Consider the following 17,777-nt stretch of genomic DNA (forward strand, 5'->3'; position numbering starts at 1 on the left):
TACTGAATCAGGAGGTGAAATTCATATATTGCGTGTGTTTTCTTTGAAAAACTATATACTAAAACAAATGACTCCATTGTCTGCTCTGTAGAATTTGGATTCTTTCTGTATAGACATGGTTTGATATGTTGCTGTCAAGAAAGAATTTTGCTGATCTGGAAGCAGACTGTTTACAGTAATATGGAGTGTAGAATGATCATAACCATCAGAAAAGGCAAAAAACAAGGAATTACTTTGTCAGAGAATATGATTCTGAGGTTCTGCAGCTTTTTTAAATTCATCTTAAAAAAAATCTCTGAGATTAACTGTGCATTGCAAAATGAAATTTAATTTTGTATTTAATATGTCAGAATTCCTTACATTATAATTTGAGACTTTTTACAAACAGGGGTCATTTTCTCCACCCCCACCCCCCCCACCCCCACAAATGGGCTAGAGTAAGAAACAGGTTATCTTGTAGCTGCTTTATAATAATGGGTATAAAGACAAAAATAATTGAAGTTTGCAGAAAAAAACACAGGAGGAAATTGGAGGAAGGAGAGCTCTGGTAGGTGAATCTGTATGCATTTTTCCCAGAGAAATGCAGTTGTGTCACCTCCCTGTGCTCACTGCAGAAGGGTGAGCAAGTTCCCTCCCCCTAGGTTTCAGGCTGCCCTCTGACCAACACACAAATGTCGCATACTTGTCTGCAGTCCACAGCCATCTACCTCGAGGTCGTAGCCATAGTTATGAAAGCTGTATATTTGCTCTGATATTTTTGCTAAGTTTCTTTCATATTTAGCAAGTCTGGAATTCAAGGGTATTTTGTGGGTTTTTTTTAAATGACGACTTGCAGAGGAACATCCTCTGAAATCTCATTCTTCCCCTATGTACAAGTGGTACTGAAAGTTACGCTAAAGATGCAAGGGAGGCATATTAGTTTTCCTGACCAACAGAAATTCTCAGTGCAAATACTGTAGAAAAATGACAGTATTAAACACCAGCTCCAGTGGCATCATTAGATTTGGTATATTACTGAGTTTTATTATTTTTTGAACAATAAAAACCAGCTGAATGTTACAAGCTCAAGTTACTTTCTATTTTGGAACAAAACCTATCTTGTGAAAAAGAAAACAATTATTGGTTTCAAGAGTTTTGTTCTAAAAGCACAATGTTTTACTCTCATAATTAAAAGAACATAGTAATTAGAAGTGAACTAGTTATGTGTGGAAAAAGATCTGTGAGACAATGGATACAACTTCATCCATTTATGATTTTTTTGGCTCAGATATTTTAAATTTAAGCCTTAATCAATGGCAAGCTAAACTAACAGAGAAAAATATGATAGCTTAACATATGCTTTGCAGCTTGGAATCTATTTTTTTAAAAAAAACTTGTCAAAAGGATGAGTAAAGCACTTATGCACTGGAGAAAAGTATTCTGAAAGATCGTACGCTTACATTTCTGGAAATAAGTAGTAAATTCTTTATTTTTTATCTCGCACCCAAAAATACGGGTATGTACTATTGGATTTTGGGAACAATAGGTTAATTGTATTGCATAGGGAAATACAACAGAAACCAATATAGGCCATCATTTTATATCAACATATACAGATTTATACCTATTAAGAGCCCTATCATAAATATTGTACCTATCAAAAAAGTACAGTTATCCTAAGATCCTCAAATAGAGGTCCACAAGAAAGGACTGCCCGAGAAAAAGAAAACAAGAAGGAAACAGAGGTTTTCTTTTAAACCACAGGCCTTCTGGGACATAATTATTGCAGTAACAACAACAAAAAAATGTTATTGCTAGTCCAGACATGCTGCGTTTCAGATACAAGGGGTTATAGCAGAGATAAATAACCCAGTTTTGACAGATAAGAAATCTGAAAATCTGCTGAGAACACTATTTTTGGCTCTGATATACTCAGTGTAAGAGGCTGAAAATGCCCACTAATCCGAGCCTTCAGCACCTGGCTCTGAAAAATGTCTGACATGTAATTGAAGTGCAAAGGCTAGCACATGCATTTGAAACATTTTTTTACATATACTTTTTGGGAGGCTAAGAGTATGAGTTTACAAGTTTGTGTATAAAAATGATTAACTAAAATCACAGCAATAAAGATAAGCTTAAGTAAGAGGGTAGGGCCCCAATTTTGAAAGGGATTTAGAAATTTTGAAAAGCTTTTACAGTTCAAAAAAGAAGGTTTAAAATAATGCACTTTACCTTGAAGATGTGGTTGGCTAAGATGCCCTGTTTTCTATTTGTTGAGGTATACTGAGACCTGGTAACTCAAGGAACCATCAAATGACACATGAAAATTTTAAATTCATGTTTGAAACTGGAAATTTCAGCATTATTCTAAGGCTCCTTTGGCATGTAATTTTTCTCCCCATAATGAATGCAGTTTCTTTATGCTATTTTGTTTTGTCCCCAAACATATTTTGGCTATATACTGTAGCCATGCTTTGTTTTGTTTTGTTTTGAATATACTCACTGTGTTGTATCAGAGAAAGTACCATTATGTTACAAACTTCCCGGGCAACTGCTACTAAGCCTCTGCCATCACTTCCTGCTGTTTCAGCTTTATAGTGTTGAGGTCATGAGCTCAGCCCTCCTACCTAAAGCTTCTGTTCAGGTTCTCTCTTGGAAGTCACCAGTGGGTTTTCTGAAACGTGTTGGTTCCTATTTGATGGCGTCGCAGAGGAGGATGTGTTAGCATCTGGAGTGCTTAAGAAAATGTTGGATTTCTGCAGACACTGCAGATTTCTCACATTTCTTCATCAGTGAGGAAACTTTCCATCCAATGCCCTGAATCTTCTGTAGGCACTTGCTTTCAAAGGCATCTAGTTTCCTGTCTTTAATGTTTTGGTGGATTTCCAGCTCTCACAACCATATGTTAACACAGAGGTTATACTTGAGTTGGAAATTCTTCATTTTATTCTGTTTTTTATAGCTGTGGCTTCCATATGTTGTTGAATTTAGTTAGTACTTATGCTCTTCCTATACTTGATGTTCCTTTTTCTGATCTTCACTGGCCATAGAAGATGGAACAATTCCTCTACTGGAGCAGAAAAATCGTGGAGAATTTAGAGATAATGTTTTGTAATTTTTAAATTCAGGGCTTAACTGAAAAAAAAAAAATCTGCTTCTCTGAAATATTTAAATGTATTATTGCCTTTGATTTATGAAAAAATTGAGAGCTTTACCTATTTTTATCTTTCATTTTTGGACATTTTTGACAGTTCAGTGTACATACTCTTACTTATTCATTGCAGAGTCAGGTAAGCGTCTATCTGCTTAACTTTTAGCATGAGAGTGCTATCTGATTTCAGTGAAATCTTGTACCTCTTTAATACACACAGGATTAAGCAATAGTCATTTCATCTTTTGTTTTCCTGATCCTCTCACACATTAGTATGGAAGTAAAAGACGTGCTACCCTCACATGCCAAACATAGAAAAAATTAAGTTGTAGAACCTTTTGTACTAGCAAGAGTTATTCTAAGGTATAAACATTACCTGAAATCACTTGCATTTATTCCCACTGGCTAGACATTTTAAGCTTACTCCTTTCCCTTTCTGAAGCATGGAGAAAAAACTTCACATTTCACAGCTTGCTCAAGCAAACCTGTCCTTAAACATCACCAAACTAAACTTTCTCTGTTTTGAAGAGACTGTCTGAGCAGAATAAGAGTAAAATGAGGTGACAGTCATTTCATATGCATTCTGACCAAGTAACTGTGAATGCTTGCACAGCATTATAGCTTAAAACAAAACAATAACTGTCTATAGGCCCTATTCTGACCCTCATATGTAAGATTAACTTCGGCTACTGTTGTTTCATACAAATAAACAAAAGAGCACTCAGCATCCCCACAAGATTTAATACATATCACTAACAAGTAAGGTGTAACAACACAAGCCAGTGCACAAGTACATCAAGGTAGCATAGCACAAGCAAGTGGATAGACAATGCTTCCAATTAGATCAGTGGCCTATAAAACCAACGGATAACTAGTATAATTAAGTCCAATGACAAACCGCGTTTCCCTGCTCTCTTATTCCTCTTTAATCTTTAGCATCTCCCTTTCTTCTTAGCAGTAGTCTGTCTTCCAGGTGGATTTTTGATCCTCCTCAGGTCTACCCCGCCAATGATCCCTAGTATATGTTACGCACCTGTGATCCTAGGAGAAGGAGGCTGGCTACCCATGGTTGTATGCCTAGACACAGCAGACACATGCCCGCATGTTAGTCCTGATATGTAAGTGTCCCAGCCTGAACATTCAAACAAGCAACAGACATTTATGGTGTATATCCATGAAAAGGAAATATGCAGATGAAAGCTAGAACATCCTCCTCCAAAAAGACAAAACCAAAACAGTATTATTGCCAATTGTCTACTGAAATCTATAGTTATCTGCCGAGATTAAAGTATTCTTTAGGAAGATGTCGGCCTTAGCCTATGACAAAGATTTTACAATTCATTATTCCTGGTATGTCTTGGAAACTGCAAAAATGTTGAGTAGCACTGTACCCAAAGTACCTTGTACAACTCATTTTCTTTGCGTATTGGAAACATGAACTGGTGTCTGTTTAGCAACTGCTAAATCTTGATCCAGCTTCTTTGGACTTCAGTGATGCAGGGATAATGTATTTAATGTCTATTCAAACCGAGGGAGGGAGAGGGAATAGAAATGAAAAAGGAAGAAATGAAACTAAGTGGATGAGTAACAAGGAACAAAGTAGTGCCTAGGATTTTTTAGAGGAAGGAGAGAAACGGCAGAAGGGAGGAATAGATTTAAAGATGAAATTTTTGAAAGAAAACAACAAGCTAAATGCAGGTACCTAAGCGGCGATCGATGCCGCTTATCTTCATAATTCCCACTGCCTTCTACAACAGCTGCTTACACTCAGAATCTCTTGATTTAGCTCAGTATGTTACTGTAGCACACATTTAGAGCACAGAGTAAAATTAGTGAAAGGAATAGAAAGAAAGATCCTGATTCTGCCAACATTTACATATATTCTTACCTTTAAGGACATAGATTCTTATGTTCTGGTAGTCGCACTGAGCTCAAGAGATGTATTTCTATGTATAACACTATATATATGGCAAAGCATTTGCATATTCAGAGCCAAAGTATGTACAGCCTCTTTTAGCAATTACTTTGTTTTGGGTCACCATCAGTCTTGATTCTTTTATGACACTAGGTGTCAAGGAAAGTGTTCTTCCTTCAAAGGTGTATTTCCAGTTTATTTCTTAGCACACTGTCTTTCCTGAGTGTCATATAAACCTGCGGGTTTTTGATGGGGAGTATAAAGCTATAAAATTAAAGGAAAAAGCATGACATATGCATTTAGCTTTTGCCATTGAATTATGTTTTACAACATCTATGTTAGTAGAAATTAATATAACATTTAACATAATTGGGAATATTTTGCATGATCAAAAATCATTTTGATTGGCTTGTATGCATATAATAAGTCTTACACTCACATAAATCGTGATAATGGATTACAGAGGGAAAATTTTTGGCAGGATCATTTTCATATGGAGAGATAGTTTTGATGAGAAAATGAAGATAGTACATAAAACCCTGAGGAAGGTTTTATATTCTGCTGCTAGGGAAGGCTTAGGCCTGCTTTTGCACTAGTGAGGATGGAAACCATCTTAGTGCAGATGCAGTTTCTACCAGCTAAAACATTGCTTTGCTACAATACCTTGCACCACATCCCTCTGAAAGTAACATTACCAACAAAACAAGACTCTTATTATTTTTGTACTTTTGGCTGTATAGCTGCATCAGCAGTAAGGGTTTGCTGGTAGGAAGCTGTCAAACCAAAAACCCACATCTTAGACCAGCGTACTCATACAAGCAAAAATTTCTAGTCTGCCTGTGATGCAGATAATCTTTTGTAGCAGAGCCAGAGGTTCAAACTGAATTGGGCCAGCTCAGCCAGTTAAGCTCACTGCAGTCCATTAAGTTTACCTGAGAAGATCTCTAGTCAAATGCCTTTCTGAAAGTTGGGGATCCTGATGGATATTTTGTAAGAGGGAATTTTGGCTCAAATACTGTGTTATAAAGCATTCCTTCTTTTTGCTGAAGAAGAATGTTTGTTGCATCTTAGCCTATAAAGCTGTTGCCTTTTCATGGCACTGTGTACCCATAATCCAGAAATGTTTCATCATAAGTGCTGTATATAATATATTATTACAGTATGCCTATTTAATTGGAACATACTAAATCAAGGGGACTGCTTTTTATTGGACTGTCTCCTACCCAGTAAACTGGCATATCCTAATGATACTGAATGGTAATCACTGCTGCTTAGTGAGATTATGTTTTACATAAATTCCTCTTAATAGTGATGTATTTAGTTAGTGCCAGATAGTTAAATGATGTTTATCCAAGTGTTAAATTCCAAGTGTTATTCATTGAATACACAATGTGCCAAATAAAGATTAAATATTGTATTTTTTTTCTTCACAGAAGGTATCAGTGAACAGCAGTTCCAGATAATAGAATTGACAAATTTCTTTTTAGATTGCATTTTTGAAATACAATACAAAAGCAAAGGAAAAGGCTTGCCTTTTGAAATGCAATACAGAAGCAAAGGAAAAGGCCTGCTTTTTATGAAAAATTGTATTTAGAGATCATGTAATTCACAATTTCAGGTCTGAAATTTCATTCTTAGTTTTGTCCCAGTCCCTTATGACTTACAAACATGATCTTTTTTAGATTAGCTTTTCCTTAAGCTACTTTGGTGGCAAAACTTTTTAAAAACATCAGTAGCTAGAAAATTCCTTTGTATGTAGATGTACTTGTCCAATAAGCACTGGGCAGAATTTTACAGCAGGCATTTTGAGCTTGCTTGAGAGCACTCTTAAGAGATTGCTTAAAGGGAATATGAAACATCTCCTGCCTATATAATGCACAGCTTTTAAATCTGATTTGATTTTTAAATTAAATTGAATTCAGAAAAAGGATTTTACACTATGGACCTAGTATTTCTGTTATACAGATTGAAAAACTAAGGCATGAGGATACTTAAGGCTTTACCCAGGGTCCAGTTAGTACAAACAGCAGAAGAGGCAAATTAAAATGTCCACGCAGGCTGAGTGTAAAACATGAAGGTGCTAGTGGATGGCATTTGTACTAGAGATGCCAGACAATGAACTTGGCAGCTGAGGCACTAATATGAAACTCTTTCAGCAACTGTCCTACCAAAGTGGTTACCTCCTGCAGAGGGTGAGTCAGAAAGGGGGAGCGGGGGAACTAACAGCTCAGATAAACCCACCAAACTATGTATCATGGCTCTAAATCAGATCCAGTTCAGGAACTCAGGGGTTCTGAGCTGCCTAACTTTAATATTCTGCCTTGTGCTGTGACATGTCTGTGGAAGTACTGATGTGCATATTTCTTCATTGAAGGCAAAGCTGGCATGTATTTTTATTAAATTACTTCACCAGTACCTGCAACAGGCTATTCAAGGGGTAGGTCTCATCCTGAAATTCACTTTTATTCTCTGGATATAGCTTTTGGAGAATTTAATCACTGGAAATCATGCAGCTAGTTGGTTGGTGAATCTGTCTCTCCATCTGTCCTGTCTTCCTTGTTAGAGCTGAGATTTTAATTACAAACATCTGTGCACTATCTCTGTTTCTTCATTAAAAACAGGAATTGAAGTTGCCCTGTTGTTGCTGGCAGAGACAGGACAGAGCAAACACCATGATGGAAACATTTGCACAGCTAAAGGAGAATCCTCCCTCCCTGCCTCCTAGGAGTCTAGTTTGAAGGATAGATGAGCAAGCAGATTGTATTTGTGGGGATTTCCCCATGTGAGGAGGAGCATGCCAAAAGGAAGTTATATTTATATATTTATTTCTATATATAAATTATTATTAGAGGAATTTTTTTTTCTGTAAAAACAACTCTTGATAATCGGAACAGTCTTTTTTGCTAAGGTATGTTAAGCAAAAGCCTCGTTATAAGTGGTGCATTCTTTGTTGCATGAGAGCACATCATTTGTTTCACTGAGGTTCTTTACAACCCACTTTTTGTGCTCTTGTAGTCAGACTAAAATCTCCATTTTGTGGTTTGGAAAATACAGTGGGAGGCGAGAGAGAGAGAGAGAGAGAGACAATGCTTCTTGAGGGAGGCCGTATAAGGAGACGGCATCAATACTTGCTCTTGGTCATGTGAACCTTTTTTACTGTGGTGGTTAGGAGGATGTGCCAGTTAGAAAGATATCCCTTGCTCCCTTCATTCTCCTCCCGTCTGCCGTCTGAAAGAGCAGATGGAAGGTTCCTTTCATGATATACGTGGCTCATCATTATTTATTCATGTGTTCATCTTTCTCTTTCTGATGACAGTACATGTAGGAGGGACATTATAAAGCCAAGGTAATTTTCTGCAGTAGTTTCAGGAGGTTTATAAAACATCTTTGCAGCTAGAAATACATACATTTTTCAAAAGAGTACATTGCAAACACAGTTGGCTTAATAAAGAGGACACTCACAAAGCTGCTTATTTACAATTCTGTGGTGTGCCTCATTTCTCATATAAAGCTCCACAACATGGGAATTATTGCAGCGCTAGCCTTCACTACTGTTGGGTTACATCTAATAGTGTAACTTAAACTCATTGTGCATAGAGAACAGGAACAGTGAACCTGTAGTTTGCTTCTGCTAGCAAGGGCAAAGTAGTAGCACTTCTGACAGATATGCCTTTCCCTTCCCTTCCCCTTCCCTTCCCCTTTCTCTTCCCCTTCCTTTCCCCCCCCGCCTTTTCTTTCACTTGAAGGTGGACGAAATGATGCAGAGAGGAGAAAAGGGTGAAATAGAGAGGAGTGAAATTTCACAGGAAATAGAGCTGAGAGGGGAGAGAGTGTAGAATTTAATTTGAGACACTCATTGGATTTTTTTCCTATAGTGATTTCTGCTACTTAATTAAGCAGTCTGATAGGCACGGTGCTCAGCTCTCCAGCTCTGATCTATGGCATTAAAGAATTTCCTGGCCACACCCTTTATTATTCTGATTTCAGGCACTGCAAAAACCATGAAAAGCAAGGATATTGGCATTTTAATCACCCAGCTATGACATTAATAAGATTTGGGCACTATATGATCTAACATACCCTTTGTTTTGTTATCTAGTGATATAAAGAGACATCTAAAGCCGCAGGTTTAACATTAGAGGTTTTTTCCCAAAATTATGCTGCTGTGGCACATCACTGGATTATACTGTGTGCAAAAGGGCTGTTTCTAAAGCAGCATTATTACAGTCCTACAGTTTCTGTGCTTCAAGATGGGGGCAGCGGGTGCTCTATGGGTGGGTTGCTGTATGCAGACTGAAAATCAGGCTTTAAAAGAAAGCATTTGAAATCTGGATATCACATTTAGCAAAAGGATTTTGAGGTGTGGCAACCTAACGTCGGGCTACCTAGATTGTTAGGTTTCCTTAAGACACAAATCGAACAGATTTGAAAGGGGGTGCAGTTCTGCTAAAGGAGTTAAAATGATAAGCATAAGCCAGCTTTTTGGCATGTGATTAATGTTGGCTCTAATTTCCTTTTTCTCCATTATTGAAAGCATGGGAGGAGATTATGTGGTGGAGATTTTGCCTAGATCTTTCTTGCTCCTAGAGAAACATTTGGTTTTACTTGCTCCAACTACAGCTGACACTACCTTGAAATAGTAATTCAGAAGATGACAACTGAAATAAGTTTCCAAAATAATTTAGCCTCTAATAATTTACTAGGAAGCCCAGAATGAAGCACGCATGCAGCAGATTCATATCCTTACAAATAAACAAATAATACCTCTTCCATGCATACACATGGAGACAGGAAGCCAGGCAGGCCTTCTCCAGCCTCTGAAGAGAGCAAATAAAGGCAAGAATTGAGGGTTGCCTATGCTAAAGCCATTAGCAATTTCTAACACTTGCAGCAAAAACCAAACTATTTGTCCTAGGGCCAGGCAGTGGTAGGGGTACCAGACCTTTGGCAACATCAGTGTGTGATCTTCCAGTTCTGCAGGTTCTGCAGAAGGAAAACCAAATTATGGTTTTTACAATCAAAGTGAAAATACTGCTACATAAACATGACCCTTCATCATCCTCTCCAAAAGATTAATGCCACACACACTTTTTCCTTTATTTCTGTCCCTGTGTATGTCCCTTTGCCTTTTATGCAGGACTCGTGTTATATGAAGCTGAGCAAAAAAGAGACAGAAGTGCATGGGCCTTAATGGGCAGGCAGTCTAAATCCATGCTTCCTAAAGTCCCTGCCCTAACAACCATGCCACTCTCCAGTTGCAAGTGGAAAAAACAAAGGAGAAGAAAAGCTTGGCTTGATTTAGGGTGCGTATTTGCTTTTCAATACTGTCTGCAGCTGGAGTCCTTTACTACCACAGTTATACCTTCAGTGCATCCTACAGAACAGGGTCACATGCAAGACTCTTAGCTCATGTTTTGCAAGTAGCCATGAAGTAATTGTCCCATTTGGGCACTTCTAAGAAACAGCCACTGCTTATATACTTACAGTTGTGCTGAAATAATCTTCAAAACCTCTGACTTGGTATTTTCTTTGAAAGCCATGTATTTCAACACTTGCTACCTCAACTGAGTGTAGAGTTGACTCCTCAGACAAGTGAAGGGTGGCTGAAGATCTTCATTTGGACTTCCCAATTTCCACAGGGCAGCCATGTGCATTAATTGCCTACTAAGCCCTCCTCCTTTAAAAGAATATAAAAAATACTGAGCAAAAATGCTAGACTTAAGAAGACAATTTTAGGTTTATATATAAGACATCCTGTTCCAATTAAAATATCCTTCCTTGTCTAAGCATTTCAAAAGCCCACCAAAAAGATGCATTTTCTATAGCTAAAATATCTGCCAGTTACATATGTCTTAAGAAATTAATTTGTATATTTCAGCACATTCTTGTTTTCCCCACCGTCTTTATTAGAACTTTAATGTGATGAACTTAGAATCCCTGGGAAAAAAATTATTTATTCTGCAGATACAAACCAGGACAATTTAGAGTAATGTGCATAAGGATGTAACAGTAAGTTTATTGGCACATTCCCTTACGATGCCTTATTGGAGGACATACTATAAACTACCTGCAAGGATTTAATGTCATAATGTCATATCTTTATTTTGACACTGGATTAATTTGTATATTACACCAAATGTAAATTGTAAATGTTTTGCAGAGGAAGAGCAGGGCTTAGGTAGACTTGGAGTAGACAAGCTGAAGCACCCCATGGCATTTTTTACACCCAAGGCAATTACTGGCAAAAATGCCTCAGAGAGCACTGTGGGCTGCATAGTCAGTAGATATTCTTCTGCCTGATGCCAGATTAATGTGCTTTTCCCCTCAAACATTTATGCTTGAGCACTTACTTAGGGTAGAGTGGAGGTAGGAGTATCCCTGCCCGGTGGTAGGAGAGCTAGCCTTGCTGCTGCTCCAATTAATCTGCCTTCCTTCTTTTGTGACTAGCAAAAGTTTGATATTGGTACTCAGCCTGGGTAACAAGAACCAGTGGGATATTGGTTTGAAGGGCAGAGTATATGTAGGTGTGCCTCCTGTACTGCTTAAGAGTAAGAAAAAAGTCAATAATCTGTTTTCATCTATGCAATCCCAGCTAGCTGATTTCCCGATTTCCAACAGGTCTGTTAAGGCCTCTGCTTTTATTGGTGCTCACTTGCTTATCTTAATAAAATAAATCAGTGCATATCTGCTACACACAACTGGCCTGGAGAAGCATTTAATTTTATTTTCCCACTTCTTGCAGGATATGTTTTGTTCTATTTATGTAATTGATGCTTTGCACAGTAATGAGTCCATCAAACTACAGATCATAAAAATAAGACTGGATACTCTGTATCTCAGCAGCATGGCAGGAGAAAATACATTAATGTTTCCTGCCTACTAATTGTGGCTAACATTATAGAGGTTCACAGATATCTACATTTCCAATTTTGAATTCTGTACTTTCAGTTTTGAACTTCAGGGAGAAGGACAATCTCTTCGTTAATAGACAGCTAAGATGTCTGTACCACTGTTTAGTCCTGACATGATTTTCTCTGAAATCAAACTTTTCTTTCATCTACATATATATCCATGGGAGAATACATCTAGTAAGTATATGCTATATGTCAGAACTTACAAAAGCTTCCCAATAAGCCATAAGCTCCTTTACATTATATCTTCTGAGAGGGTTTCTCAGTGCATTTCAAAAATTGCAGTTAACTAGATTGCAAACAGATTGTAATAATTAGCACTTATATTACACATGATATGTTGAAATTAATCAATCTTCATTTTATACCTAATCTGTTTGTAATCAGATGTCATCACTGACATACTGTAGATGAGTAGTCCTAGCCAAAGACCAACATCCCAAGATGGAATTGAATATAGAAATACAGAGGCATAACTGCAATCCAGACTTGAAGTTCTCTCCTTTTAGTCCCTTTTCCATCACCTAGACATCACTGGCTGCCAGCCGGCAAAGCATGTACATACCGTATGTGAGCCACAAAACCCACATGAATCACCTCTGCTAGGCTTGTGCTGGCTTGTGTTCAGGGTCTCTCCCGCGCTTGGAGGCAGCAGGGGTTGTCCTGGAGCTGCCACAAGTCAAAAATCAATTGCAGGATTGGAGGAGAGAGGAAGTGGTGAGCCCCGTGACACATCATTACCAATTCAGAGGTGAAGCACAGCTAAACAGTGGTTGCAAACTGCTGCTCTAGAAGACTAGCTAGTTGTGGTGCACAAAATATTCATTTACTTGTTTTGGGGGAAAACAGAGAACATCTTGAAAAAACTATTGGATGAGATTAAGGCTCCTCCTTTGCTGTTCAAGAGTATGTAATATCCCTCCCTTTACTCCCGGATTTGAAAGATACTATATAAAACCAAAATCCATTGATTACTATTGGCGCTGCCCAGCCTGACTGTCTCGATAGCTCTTACACCAGAGTAAGGGTGCTTCTAAGAAACTGCAGAAAGTGGTGCTCAAAGGCCTGTCTTCTCAACTCTGAAATGTTTACATCTGTTTCTCACTGTTACTGGCAAGCTCTAGCGATTTTTTAAATTTTAACTTACACTTACTGTAAAGATTTTATTTTAAGTGATGTGAGGGGGTTTGTACATATTGTAGTGCTTAAGAATGCCCCTGTGAGACAGGGTTGTCTTAGAACAGAGTTACATTCGGATGGATTTGTTTTGCTCTGCAAAAGTCATCAATTAGAGCATCTCACAGCCATCTTTGGAGAATGCAAGTAACTTCCACTATGAATGGCTTAAGGAGTCATGCTACTTTCTAAAGTGATAGCTGCCATCTAATCATATTGTATGTCACACTAATATTTGTCTCAAATATGCCATTCTTTGAAAGCATTAGCAAAACATGTTTTAGCATCTAGTACCTTATCTTTCACTGCAGTTGAATCAATGTTAATTTTCGGTTTGTTATAGAGCTGTTGCCCAGCAATGCTAGGTGGAGCCCTGCTATGGAGCAGCTGCACAATTCCTCTCTACTGCAGACAGAAAGAGGAAAGGTTTTGTCCCGAATCTTTGATCTCTACTACAAGAAACTCAGTGTTATTTTTCCCTTTCCCTTCTACTGAGACTATACTGGAGCTACTGGAGCTTAGCAGAGTAACATAGAAGATATTCAAGCTGAGGGTAAGAGGAGTCTAGACCAGGATCTGCTTAGCTCTCCCTCTTCTCCAGTTTCTGACTCCTACGCTGCATTAAGCTGTGCCCTCAGCTGTAAGGACCTCCCCCATCAATCCTTGAAAGTTTCCAATAATTCATCACTTCAGAATACCATTCCTTGATTTCTACATAGTACTTTAGGCTGCTGCATATCACTCCATCACCTTTAGTCTTTCTACCAGTCTCTCCAGTAGTTTCGCTATGTATGTATGAGTATGTATCTGTATTTACTTATATAACACAGAGTCACCTTATAAAGATCAATTCATTAGGAATGGAGAAGTATTAAGTTCTGTGAGCACATCATATAAAAGAAATATGATCACTGAAATAGCAGTTGACTTCTTATATGGGAAAATAATTACTTTAATAATTACCTTTGAGAAGACTTAACTTCCCTTCTGCTTTTCTTCCCCAAAGCAAGCTGATGCACAAGTCATTTTTGTGTGATGTGTTTTTCAGATACGGAGACAAGTGAAAAAATCCAGAAAAGTGGAGTTCTTCAGGTGTTCGCGAGTCTGTTGACGCCACAATCTTCCTGCACAGCAAAAGTAGCTAACATCATAGCAGAAGTAGCCAGAAATGGTGAGGTTTTCTACAAGAACTTTTCTGCTGGAACATCTTCAGTTTTTCACCTCACTTGTCAGTATGTTTTACTTCATTTATGTTTTCATTTTGTAGATTAGACACCTTTCATACTTTCCCTTTCACTCTTTTTGCTTTGTCAAATTTTCTCTACTTTTTAATACAATCAAACCAGCATTTGGCTGCTGGAAATTTTTTTAGTCCTTACTTTCATGCTGTTTAGTTTTTAAGACAATCAATAGTATAATTTATTGGGCAGAAATAGCACACCACTGGCTTTATGAAATGCATATAGAAAAAAAAGATGGGCATCACGTAGTGCACATAGTTACAACAGTAGTATGTATACAGGTGGCTAAGGGATAGTAGATTGTTTCTTTGGTCTGAGATTTGTGATAACATTATTAACATTACGAGGCCTTTGATACCACACCAAAACCAGTTACTCCTGTCTAAAGAGCGTTATACATGTTAAGAGTAAGAGCCCAAGAACCCAAATGAGAATCAGGGCTCCATTTTGGTATGTTTTATACACATACAGTCGTATAATGTAGGAGATAATCTAAAACTATTGAAATTCTTTTTCTTTAGAATTATCTTAAAGCTCACCCAATACCCTGCATACCTTGAGCTCAAAAAATGGCCTCATATCTGCAGGCAGGTGCTACTGGCAAACCCTGTGATGAGGGCAGGGGAGGTTCGTGGCTGACTTTTCTCACTCCTTGACTTGTTGCTGTCCCAGCCAAACAGTCACAGAATGCATTTTGCACTTTAGTTCCCCAGAGGCCAGGCAGAGAGAAATAGGATGCCTCTTAACTCCTGTCCGCATGCAGGCCTGGCAGCTGTACCTCCCTCCCTCTGTAAACTCTCATGCTGATGCCTCTTCAGAGAAGGGGCTACATTATTGCTATTTCCAAATTCCCTTTCCGCCTTTTCTTTGGAATTGTGATACTACAGCTTCTTACCGCTAGCCCCTGTGTGACCTCCTCCACCCAATTCACTGATTTTGAGACAATGCTATATATGGATATTCAGAAACAACATTAACAAGAAAAGAAGATATACATGGTTAGTTTTTAAGTTTTAAAATTATTTAGATAAATAGCCAGTAAAAAATGTAAACATAAAAATTTAAAATTAGAAATGTTTCAGAATGATAGATTCATGCAACCGTATCACATGCTTTTTCTGTACTTAATAAATTCGTAAGTATATTTAGAATATTGCAGTCAACTGTTTATCTTCACAGTTAGTCCTTCTAGCTCCTGCCTCAGAAGGGAGAAAGTTAAGAATAAAAGCAATGTTCACAATAGCTTAACTGATTACTATGCATTGTTTCCTGCAAGATTTTCTTTACAGAGCGTTTTAGCCAGTATCTTTCAAATCTGAATTAATACGTGAAATCTCTGAATAGTTTCTAATGTATCCTTTTTCCTGCCAGCTTTTAAACTGCTTTTATGAGTACACTCTCTGGAAGAGCTGGCATTTTACCTGGTTCATCATACAAAATAGTCTTTGTCTTTTTCTTAAAGTTATTAACAGATGTAACTGGGACCTCTAGCAGCCATGGTGAAAGTGAAGGTATTAAGAAATTATTTAAGGTGCCTAGTGCTTTCAAGACTGGAATGACCTGGGTGTTTCTCTTTGGATTCTAACTCTTGAAATAGTTGCTTAAGCAGGATAGCAGTGAATACCTCATTTGATTTTGTTGTTTTCTTTGTCCTCTTACATAAGAATACAAGTGTTTCATGCTCATATTGCACCTTTTTCCAACAAGCTTCAGGGCACTTTGAGAAATTTATGTTATCAACATCCTACAGATAGCAGGCATTAAACCCAGGCAATTGAACTGATTTCCCTGTGGTCATGCCATGCAGCACTGGCAGAATAGTGCCTCTGACTCTGAATCCGAGCTTTACTAATAAAAGAGCACCTTTTTCTTCCCCACTTCTTGTTTTCCTTTCCCATTCCCCTCATCTGGTCCTTCACACATACACACACGTGTAGTCACATCAAATCCCTCTACCTGCCTCAGTGGTTTTGTCATGTTTCATCTCCTCCTTTTCACCTTTTGCTCTGTTTCACCTCTCCAGCTCACATGACTTTTCCTCCTCCCAGCATGAGCTTGTGTTAGGCTCTCCCATTTTAAATATCCAAACACAAAAAACTCCCTCTAGTCACTCTTGTGTCTCCAGCTACAGCCATTTCCCTTTCAGCTGTGGGCATACTGAAGGCTCAGATGCACTTGCTATGTGGAGTTTCTCTCCCCACTGTGGACCTTTTAAACCCTCTTGCAAGGTCTTTAGTCTCCTCTTCTTTGCTAGGATCTTCCCAATCTGTAATACTACAACACAATTACATTTCTCTTTTGAAATCTTGTCTTCCTTTGCTTTATGTTACTCTGTCCTCAATGGTTGTCCTCCTAACTTCTTAAGCGATTCTTCACTATTTCCTTCAAAGGATCTGCTTCATTTCCCAGCCAGGTTAGTGGAAACCTTCTAAATGACTCTGTTCTTGATTACCTTCTCTTTCTTCTATTACTTCTGTGTACTATTACCTGCAAATATAGTTGCAGTTGCCACATTTTTATTGCTGTTTCACAGATCTATTTTGCTACATATGGCACCATTTCTTTTACTTCTTGCCCTTACATGACCTTGATAAATACAAGTTTGCTCAGCATATTGCCTAATTATTTTGTTGCTGAATGGGAGACTGAAAGCTTCTGCTTGCTCCAAATGGAGAGAGGGTGGAAGAAAGGTTTCTTACTCCTTTTCACCACATGAGCAAGAACCTAAACATACAACAGAACAGACTGAGACCTCCCAGTCTTTTAGGAGAGAACAAGTTCTGTTTCCTGTCACAGACCAGGAGAAAATCTGACTGATGATGCAGAGACTATGGTAAGCTAGTGGGTGTAAAAAAAAGTGATGTTGGGAGAAGCTGAGGAACAGAGAAGAGTTTTTGTAGGCAACTAAGAGAGGAAGAGGCTGAGAGGACAGAGAAGACAGAGGTAGGAACATTAATACATTTAGTAAATAAATATCGAGATGAAGGTGAAAGTGGGTGATAAAGAAATAGGTAAAAAGTTACAAAGACATGCAAGACCAATTTTAAAGAACAGATGTATCTGATACTTGTTCTGTTCATTAGGATAGATACCACCACCATTTATCACACTGTAGCATCTGTGTACCCTCTTAAAATGTTACAGTATCTTAGGAAGGTGGGTCAATTGTGCTGACTACTATCTTCTGTTGGACCTGCACAACTGTATAGATGTTGCTGATTGTACTTCTTCCACTTGTTGATATATCAAAGTTTATCATCACGTGAGGATTGCTTACCTCTATGACAATTATTTCTTTAGCTAAAATAAAACTGCAAGATTAACTACAAAAGATTTTGTAGCTACAGAAACATCAAAGAACAATGTAATAGGTGCAACAAAGGGAGTATTTAAGAAGATGTATT

At 38.0% G+C, this 17,777-nt stretch overlaps 1 protein-coding gene across 1 annotated transcript in view; it reads left to right on the top strand.

Moving 5' to 3' along the window:
• The window catches only part of RAP1GDS1 (RAP1, GTP-GDP dissociation stimulator 1), a 133,969-nt gene that overhangs the window by 71,266 nt on the left and 44,926 nt on the right, over nt 1-17,777 (top strand). Inside the window, exon 4 of the mRNA XM_010561037.1 lies at nt 14,181-14,303. Coding sequence (XP_010559339.1) covers nt 14,181-14,303 — 123 coding nt within the window. The remainder of the gene's footprint in view (nt 1-14,180; nt 14,304-17,777) is intronic.

This window comes from Haliaeetus leucocephalus, unplaced genomic scaffold (genome assembly GCF_000737465.1).
Source record: "Haliaeetus leucocephalus isolate CR32 unplaced genomic scaffold, Haliaeetus_leucocephalus-4.0 Scaffold140, whole genome shotgun sequence".
NCBI classification, from domain to species: Eukaryota; Metazoa; Chordata; class Aves; order Accipitriformes; family Accipitridae; genus Haliaeetus; species Haliaeetus leucocephalus.